The sequence below is a fragment of the Fulmarus glacialis genome, unplaced genomic scaffold (assembly GCF_000690835.1).
Source record: "Fulmarus glacialis isolate BGI_N327 unplaced genomic scaffold, ASM69083v1 scaffold35072, whole genome shotgun sequence".
Classification (NCBI taxonomy): Eukaryota; Metazoa; Chordata; class Aves; order Procellariiformes; family Procellariidae; genus Fulmarus; species Fulmarus glacialis.
The window spans coordinates 17,774-27,588 of NW_009196649.1; the positions used below are offsets into that span (position 1 = coordinate 17,774).

At 46.3% G+C, this 9,815-nt stretch overlaps 1 protein-coding gene across 1 annotated transcript in view; it reads left to right on the plus strand.

Moving 5' to 3' along the window:
* Nucleotides 1–9,396, plus strand: part of ACVR2B (activin A receptor, type IIB) — a 24,930-nt gene extending 15,534 nt beyond the window's left edge. Inside the window, exons 8-11 of the mRNA XM_009572271.1 lie at nt 3,334–3,448; nt 5,299–5,437; nt 7,856–7,986; nt 9,129–9,396. Of these exons, the coding sequence (XP_009570566.1) occupies nt 3,334–3,448; nt 5,299–5,437; nt 7,856–7,986; nt 9,129–9,323 (580 nt within the window). The 3' untranslated portion in view covers nt 9,324–9,396. The remainder of the gene's footprint in view (nt 1–3,333; nt 3,449–5,298; nt 5,438–7,855; nt 7,987–9,128) is intronic.
* Nucleotides 9,397–9,815: the final 419 nt, after the last annotated feature.

Here is a 9,815-nt window from a genome sequence, read left to right on the forward strand (position 1 = left end):
TCACATTATAATCCGTGTATTTCTATGGCCGTACCAAGATTTGGATCCTATTTTTCCCTAAGTGTTTTAGACTGATAACTCAACTGCTTGTCTTCCCACAGAGCTTTTGATCATTAGGTAAGAAATGGAGAAACTGTAGAAATGCAGAAAATGGCTGCTATTTATTTTTCACAGTGGTTTTATAGTGCCCGTATCATGCCAGGATGCTTATGAGAGACACCAGAGGAGACACCAAGGTGCCTCTGAGACCTCTTGGCACGCGCTTCAACCCACCTGGGTGGCAGCACTGTGGGGACAGTGGGAATCCAGAAAGCAGTGGGTTAAACCATCCTTATTGCAACAATACTTGTTTTAGCCCTTCTCCGCAGTCCCGCATTGCTTGTCCTGGACTAAAGCATCGCTACCGAGCGGTTTGCTAGTGGCACGGCAGGAGGGGGGAGTTTTCCAGGAGGGATTTACGCGGGCTACACGCCGTAATCCGCGGCCATACTCCCCAGCCACCCACCGCATTTCATCTGGGAGGGACTTAAACCCCACGTCCGGCTGCAGCAATTTGTACCCAACCTAGCGGAGCTGTCTTCATGTACGGCAAGATAATCCTCGTTTTTGTAAGGGTGTCCCTGCCCCCAAAACAACCCCCCCTCCCTGAACCTAAAGGTTTCTGAGAGCTGGGGGCTGTTGAAAGAGCCTGCAACTGCCTTTGTGCTGCTCCTGGAGCTGACCCCTGTGTCCCTGACATTTGTCCCTGTGGAATAAAGGCAGTGGTTTATACATGAAAATTCCTGGGGGTGGGGAATAGAGAAAGGCTATAGAAAGGCTTTAAAGCAACAGATCGTGCTCATTAGTGTCCCCATCCATTTAGCAAATGATAAAAGATGGAGAATGCACCATTTGTGAGAATTTAGCACATACCTATGGAAGAGGGGTTTCAGGACAATCCAAGGGATTTCCCTCGGATTACTCCACTCCTTTTAGTTTTATTTTTGTTCTAAAAGAAAACACCAAATACATTTTAAATCTGGGGGTGGGTATTTTTGAATGGCTTAACACAATGCGTGCGAAGATGCTGGAGTTGCCAGGTGGGACTCCCCGAGTCGCAGCTGGGCAGGGGTTCAGCTAACTCCTTACCGGCCCCCGGCACTACAAGGAGGATTAAGGTTATGGGATCGCTTGTTGATGCGAAAGTGCCCCCACGTGGAAGCTGAAAATAAAATCTCCGGTGTCTGAATCGAGTTAACGTACCTGTCGTTTATAGTCCGCTCCCTCTCTTATTCCCTAGTTTGAAGCATTACACGGAAAAAAGGTATTTTCTTCTTTTCAGGCCACTTTCCTTTATCAGTGACCATTTTAGGCTGGTCTAATGCATACGGTGTAAGTGGGAATTCTACTTGGCATGGCTTGGATCAGGTCTTTCTCCCTGTCCTGTTTGCATATGTTTGCATTGCAACTCACACTTGCCAATTCAAGATGGTTTGTGGAAGGAAGGAAAGCATGGAAAAATGGGGAAACATATGGAAATAGGGGAACAAAAGGAAGTGCGAAGGGAAATCCCTGCATCACGTATCAAGATGTGGTAGTTAACTGTTGCATGCCCAAAGGGCAGTGCGGGTGAACAACAGCAGCGAACGCCCATACAATAATCCTGGTTTACTTCTCGCTGCGCTTTGGAAACATATCGTTCAGACAGGCTGTCTAATAATTTCTGTGTGGTCCTTGTTGAGCCACTGTTTTGCAAAAATCTCGTGCACAGTCTGTACCATCCTGGAAGGCATAATCCCCTAATACTGACCGAGCAAAGGAGTTTATCTATGTCATTAGATGATGGCTGTTTTCTAAGTCTGTGGGGAAACTGCTATAGCATGGAAGCAGTCAGTCTCTAAGATGACAGGTATTAGGTAAATGGTGTTTTTCTGTGTAACAGAGGAGTACAAATGTTTTGCAGGCTCTGCAAAACTGTACTGTATCCCTAGAAACCCTGTGTGTCCCCTTGAGGTGATGGAGGCTGGGTTCTGCTGGGGTTCCCTGGCTGTATGATGCTCTCCAACTTCACACCCACTTCCCCCAACTTAATCCTCGAGCCAGAAATGCCCAGCATGCTGTGTTTAGCTTAAAAAGGAAAAATCCTTTCTTCTGATTTTTTAAGCTCAGAATCAGGGGCTGGGTGGTACAGGATGATTTTTGCTCGCGGTGCTTTGAGCTAGTGCTTTGGCATCCGAGGCCGCAGCGAGCAGCCCTTCTCTATGGTCCGGCAGTTTCTCTCTTCCCAAAGAATTTTGACAGGTCTCTCTAGTGCGGAACAATTGTATCTGCCCTCATTAATTATTTTGTGCAGGCCTGCAATGTCCTGCAATCAGCAGGGTCACCGAGTGAATTGATGATAGGGAAATTATAATGCTGAGCATACAGGACAATTGCCATCTGCTGTCTAAGGTCTGTAATTTAATTACATCGCCAAACATTCCTTTTCAGATGAAAATGCGGGAAGCCCAGGGAACAGGGCTCGACTGGTTAGGCATCTCCACCCTCCTCCACCCCGCTTTTCCAACCCCTGCAGATTTACCTGAGCTGCCCTGAAACGCTCCCGCTGCAGCACAGGACTGACACAAATGTCCCCTTAAAGCCACTTTCAAGCACAGACCCACCATCTCTACTGCAGATGCTTACACCTGCCCGTCAGCTGCCCCATCCCATCCCGACAGCTCGTCTGAGGGTGGGCTCACCCCCTCCCCTGCTTGCTTTCCAACCCTCCGAATTCTCCAGGGAAGATCGGTCCAGTAATTATGTTACCTTATGTTTTGTAAGTGTAATAGATGACTATGGCAAAAGTCTGTTGAAGTGTGTAGTCAGGGTGAACAGAGTCCCACCGGCATCTGCTAATTGCCAGAAAGATCTAATTTTGTAGGTAGGAGCAAACATCCTTACTAGAATAAAGCGTAAATTCACCTCCTTAATCTAAGTCTTGCATTTGTTGTTGGGAGTGAGAAATGTAAGACGTGGTCCACAGCTGGTGCTCACAGCAAGAAGTGGTGCCTTATAGTGCCTGCTCTAATTAAAACACCAGCTTCGTATCGCTCCGTGCTTTTATTTTGAGGTTAATTCACTGTAGACTTCGGCCGACTCTGTGCTGGGCAGCACAGGGCTGCTTGGTTGTGTTTTGGGGACACAGGCAGCCAGGAGCAGCCGAATTTGCCAGCACTGGCCGTGCCGGGGAAGGAAGGAAGGAGCTGATGTACTGGGGGCTGCAGAGCCTATAGACATACAATGTATTGCAATGTGATTTAGATGCGGGCCATAATAAACCCTTCCCAAACTTGCTTGTTGGCTTGTCCGTAGGGACTTCAAGAGTAAAAATGTCTTGCTGAAGAACGACTTGACGGCAGTGCTAGCTGATTTTGGACTAGCTGTACGGTTTGAACCTGGAAAACCTCCAGGGGACACTCATGGACAGGTAATCATTATCTTTAACAATAACATTTTAAAAAGTTAGGCTTGCCATAGCTCCTCGGGCGTGGGGGGTAGTTTGAGTAGATGCATTTAATTCTCTTTGAGATATGTATTTTCCATAAACGCTTGTGCTCAGACATAAATTCCAGGAGCTGCTTTGATCTGGGTGAGCGGGGAGAGTGCTCGGACCCTCCCGACCGCTGTGCAGTGGCGTCCCCCCAGCCCCGGGGGCAGGCGGCTTCTTCCTTCAAACACGGGACTTGCTGACTCTTTATTCTCTTGGTATTAAATATTAATACTTCAAAAATTATTCATTTATTTTTAAGAATTCAGCCAGGCTGGCTGCTTGGGTGACCTTTAGCAACGGCAGATCTTGCAAGCTGGCTGCGCGCCGCGTAAACAATTTACTACGTTTTTATGGGTTCTTAATTTTCTGCCTTTGCGTTGCGGGGGGTGGCCCCTCGTTCTGCTCTCGTGCCGGGGCACTGCAAGGCCAGCATCCCCTCCGTGAGCCTCCGGGGTTTTTCGAATGCCTTTCTCCAACGCAGGCTCCCTTTTTTACCTTTATCTCAGAAGGAGTGAATGCTTTTCTGGGTTAGCCTCCCCCAGGTTTCCTCATCTTTGCCCTCTTTTTGGGGCTTTTCCAATATTTTCCACACCTCCAATAGTTTCTACTCCTTTTCATTTCCTGGCTTCCCCCTGTCCCCACTGCCTCAGGTAACAGCAAGAACACATGAGAATTTCCTAAAGGAAAATATTAAAGGCCTTTCAATTCCCATGTTAAAAAGGTGGGGGTTTTTTCCTTGCTCTGCTCTCCACTCTCCTACATTATGGGCTGTAATTCTGCCACGTATATAGCCACAACCACATGAGGAGCTCGGTAGGCTCTGCCTGGACTAAACACAACAAGATGAGAAGAAATGGCCTCAAGTTGCGCCAAGGGAGGTTTAGACTGGACATTAGGAAAAACTTCTTTCCTGAAAGAGTGGTCAGGCCTTGGAACAGGCTGCCCAGGGAAGTGGTGGAGTCGCCACCCCTGGAAGTATTTAAAAGACGTGTAGATGAGGCGCTTAGGGACATGGTTTAGTGGGCGTGGGGGTGTTGGGTTGACGGTTGGACTTGATGATCTTAGAGGTCTTTTCCAACCTTAATGATCCTATGATTCTAAGATAGGCACTATAATGAGGACTGAATCCCTTCAAAGCGAGAGAGGATCTTTTCCGAACAAGCCAGGACAGGGTAGACTTTGCAGGGTTGATGCTTTACTACTCCTGTGGATGCAGGAGACTTGTTTTTCCATGGCTGTCAAACCAACACCTTTTCCTACCATTTCAGGATATATCAAATTTACTCTTTCCTTTTTTTTTTTTTAATTTTTTTTAATTCCATATTTTAAACTGCCATAGGAGTGCGAGAGGGGATTAAACTTTCAACGACTACGATAACCAAGCCTGACTTGACCTCAGGGTGTTTTGTGTCTCCAAAGACAGCATTTTCTCATGCAGCGTGTGCTGCTGGAGCAAGATGCGCTGGGCTGCAGAGAAGGCAGGATTTCACCCGTACTCAGTGCCGCGCTGCTGCATTTAAATTAGACCTGTAGTGTACGCTGAATGAATATCACACACGTAGCCGTGCAGTTTGGCTTTTTCCTTCAGGTAGCTTATCTAGACTCGAGTGATCTTAATGAGAGTCGGTGTCAGAAAAAACAGCCCCCTTTTGCTTGTTTTTCGAGTGAGGTGCAACTTTAGCAGAAGTAGCCTTAAGGCTAATGAAACCAGCTGTCATTCATCTGCAACCAGCGGAGGCTGATGGGCCCAACTGGAATGTAACTTGAGTTGTGTTTTTTCTCTGTAGGTGGGAACAAGGAGGTATATGGCTCCCGAAGTGTTAGAGGGAGCAATCAACTTCCAACGAGACGCCTTCCTGAGAATAGACATGTATGCGATGGGACTGGTGTTGTGGGAGCTAGTCTCCAGATGTAGAGCAGTTGATGGTAAGAATAAAGATCGTCTCTTCCGTGGGGAGAGCTCTGTTTCAGCGTGGTTTAGTGGTCCAGAGAATGGGCCTGGCTTTGTTTAAAAAACATAATAATCAATGGCATATTTTGATTAAGCAGCTAACTTGTTTTTCACTTGCTTGTTTTTTTAATATAATCTGTCATTCTCTGTAGATGGTAACCTTTGTAGCGTTCAAGTCTCAAAGTGCTTTTAACTACGCCCGTTACATTGCGAATTGGCTGAGAACTCAGAGGGAGAAGGAGTAGGTGATTCCTCCATCAGCGGTGGGTGTCCTTTAGTCCTGAACCTGCTCTGTGCTGCTCTCCGTGGCACTCTGCATTACTGCCTGCCATCCCTGCCTGCAACCAAGGCGGGCTTTGAGCTCCGGAGGAGAGCCGCGCTCAGCTCCGGCTTGGCTGTCACACCTCGTTTCTGCAGGGCAGTGTGGTAACCTGAATGGAAAGCCCAGAAGTGAAGCACCTCGGTGAAATAGCAGGAACGCAGGGCTGGAAGGATCTTCTTGGGTCAGCAAGCCCATTTTCCTGCTATCATAAGTCATTAGATATTAATCTTTGACTTTTGCAGATCAAGCCCTCTCTCAGCAGCGGGCTGAGTTTGTTGTTCTATCTACAGCTTTGGAGGATCTCACGTTCTCCTGAATGATCCGAAAGACTGAATTTTCATGGTGTCTCCTTTCTCAGGTTTTTTATCCTAAAATGATGCTGCAAAATGGGGCATCTTTTCTGTCCAAATAGCACATCTGTGCTTTGGTGACACCCTCGCCATTTGCAGGACCTTGGTCCTGGACAGGGAAGCAATCATTTCATTGTAGTAGCTCCAAGGCTACTTGCTCCAACTTCTTTCTTCTTGTATAGATATGGGTGCTCTGGACTGAATATCGAGTTCATAAATTAACAGTACCTCACCTGGACTCCAAATGTTTTTGTTAGTATTACAGTAGGACCGAGGAGCTTGATTATAATTAGGATGTTTGCATAGGTGTGTGGTAAGAGAAGGTCTTCAAATATTTGTTATCTAGTCAGATAAAATGCTGGAGGAGCAGGGAGGTAGGAGCACAATGGGGTGAAACAGTGGTACCCAGATCACTCATGTAGGAGTAACCCTTCTATTTTGAGGCCCCGCAAATATCCACTTGGATTTTTGCCTGTCATATTTGTGATCTCCTTCCAACTTTTCTCAGGCAGCAGCTGGCCAAGATACTCCAGGTGCCATGAAGAGCACCGTTAAATCAGAGGGAAGGCTTCATTTGGGATGATGGGGAGTTACGCTGAACCTCATCTGCACTTCTAGCTCAAAGTGATGCTGCGTAAACAGCAGATTTGGCTTGAAGATCACCAGTGCAGCTCTTCATAGCCTTGATTCCTCTTGGAGGGAGAGGAAGGGAAGGTCATGAGCGTTATTGTGCCATCCGTTGGAACGAGTGTTTCAGTTTGGTTTAGTGACTGGCGTTCTGTTAACAAGAATAACGATAAGCTGTTTTAGTGATTTAGAGTACCTAAACATCATGTTGTTGGTGTCACAGTTCATGACCAGCTAAAGTGGTCAGCTCTTTTGTTTTAGTCTGGAAAGGCCCTCTTGAAATATCTCCACTCTTGAAAGAGGTCACTCTTTGCTACCGAGAAACCGTAAGTGATGTTGCAGTGCACCCTGAGAAAGCCCATCAGTTAAGCTGGGCTGCCGTTTGTGAGAGAGCATCTACGCATTGCCAAAAGCCAAATGACGTTTCAATAAGCAGAAGTTATTGCTACTGTCCAGCATCTGCACTGATACTCATAACAGTTGTCTCATTCCCGTGGCCCAGGGCAGTTCACAGCCATAACTGGTATAACTAAAGCCTTCAGAAATCATTTTGCACTTAGGAGCTGGTACTTGGGACAAGTGCATCTGGCTCCAGCCTGTCAGGGCTGACTCAAACCTATGAACAAGCCAGATCACAAAGCAAGAAATTATAAGTGTTGTATATGCTTGACCTTGCTAGTCAGTGCCTAAAATGAAATGATGCTCATGCTGAAACCTTTCTCTAGGTTATTGTGTGTTGAATTGCTATGCTAAAATGTGAGGAGAATGGGTTGATTTGCTCTTTCTATTAAAATAAATCACGGACTACCCGGCAAGCCTCCTCAAGGAGAGCGGTGGGATCGGGAGGCCTGGCTGAGGGTTCGGATTTGTAACCCGACGAGGTGGAAAATGCATGGCCAGACAAGCAGTGGGGACAGCAAAGTCCATTGTGCAGGAGGAATGTAAATCACATTTGTCTGCAATGACATGTGAACGTCAGGCTTTGCCGCAGTGGGTTGAGGTTGCTCTGGAGCCGCAGCTCACTCATGCATGGGGAGGACGTGGGTCTGTGGAGGACATTTCTGTACTAACCTGGTTCTCCATGTGCGCCTTAGGTCCAGTGGATGAATACATGCTGCCTTTTGAAGAAGAAATAGGTCAGCACCCATCCCTTGAGGACCTGCAAGAAGTGGTGGTTCACAAGAAGATGCGCCCTGTGTTCAAGGATCACTGGCTGAAACACCCCGTACGTCCCTCCTGGTTAACGGTGGAAAATGTTTTCCTGCGTGACGGGAACGAGGGATGTGGTTATGCACCACCCGTTAGCTTCAGAGGGAAGCTAACCAGTCCACCCCAGTGCATGGACCTGCTCCCTGGTGCTAGAGAGAGTCAGCGCTGGGGAATGAGGGGTTGCTCAACCCTTCATGCTCCCCTTTCCATTTGTCCCTTGTGTTTAGAGAGTAAACCAGCTGATTAAAGTCAGCCAGCGCTGAACGTGGAGCGTGTGGTGGTTTAGTACGACTCCTTTAATATGGTGAAAGAATGGAAAATAAAGTCCCTTTCATTAAGAAAAAGAAAATAATCCATACCATCGGAGACGCGTTCCTCACAAGCTAGATAGCATGCAAGACTTGAACAATTTTTTGAGGAAAAATTAATTAGACGTGAAGGCAAGCAGACAATGAAGCAAAATGCAGCGTGGGTTTCCCAGAGGTAGATCATTTCAGGCTCGTGTTTTTAATAAAAGAGGTGATTTTTTTTCAGACTGGGAACCTGAGCAGATGATGAAATCTCACAGGGCTTCAGTAAGAAGCTAAATGCCTCTGTTCTGACCAAACCGCCACGGTTTTGGCTAGACTCAGGTGTTTAACTCATTGCCTAGAAGCCAAGGAGAGCTGGGGGCTGTAGATAAAGATGAGCGTTCAGTTCAAATGAGGGTTCAAATAAGAGCAGTGTTGAATTCGGTTATTTTGGGGAAGTGGTTGCAAACAAAGCAGCGGTTTCGTAGTAACTGATACGGTGCTGCCAGCTCTCATGGTTTTATCACGGGAATTGTAATACTTGATGTCTTGTCTTTTAAAGCTTTAGCTGCTGAATCTTGGGATGTATTTTCATATTAAAAAAAGTACTTTTGGGGCTATGAAAAAAAGCTGGATGTGACCAAGCCCTACAGTTTTAGAAAGCAGAAGCTTAAAAAAACCCCAAAACACGTACTTAAAGTAATTTTTAAAGCTAATCTCATGATAATTTGCATACCGTGGAGAAAATATTCTTAGTTTCTCTTCACAGCGTTCAGCTGTGTTAAGTGAACCTCCCCATCTGCTGCAAGGACGGTCCCCAGAGCAGACTTTGTTGCTGAAGGTGCTTTCTCCCCCTTGTTGTCCGCAGGGCTTGGCGCAGCTCTGCGTGACCATCGAAGAGTGCTGGGACCACGATGCGGAGGCTCGGCTCTCGGCGGGCTGTGTCGAGGAGCGCATTGCGCAGATCCGCAAATCCGTAAACGGCACTACCTCGGACTGCCTCATCTCCATCGTGACGTCCGTCACCAACGTGGACTTGCCGCCCAAAGAGTCTAGTATCTAAGTCCTGGTTCACTTTTGTCTTTCCAGACTCAGTGGATTTAAAAAAAAAAGAAAAAAGTTAAAAAAAAAAAAAACCCACACAAAAAAAAACAAAAACACAAAAATCCAACAAACACATGAATGCAGCTGCTATTTTATCTTGACTTTTTATTATTATTGTTATTATTATTATTATTATTTTTTTGGATTGGATCAATTTTACCAGCACATTGCTCTACTGTATTAAAAAAAATGGACATTTCAGCAAGCATTCAGGTGCCGACTAATGAATGCAGAAAAGGTGCAGGTACCTCAGAACCTCAACAAACTCACTTCAGTTGTTTTTATTTTATTCAGTTTTCTGGGTTTCTCTTTATCGGTCTGTCTTCTGAGCGGAGCATCTGTGACATAAAGGAAAACCACCTACCATCTTAGAAAACGCAATGCTGCAAACTGTGGAGGAAACTTAAGACTGTTATATAAAGAATACACCTTCCTCAAAAGGATTTTTTTC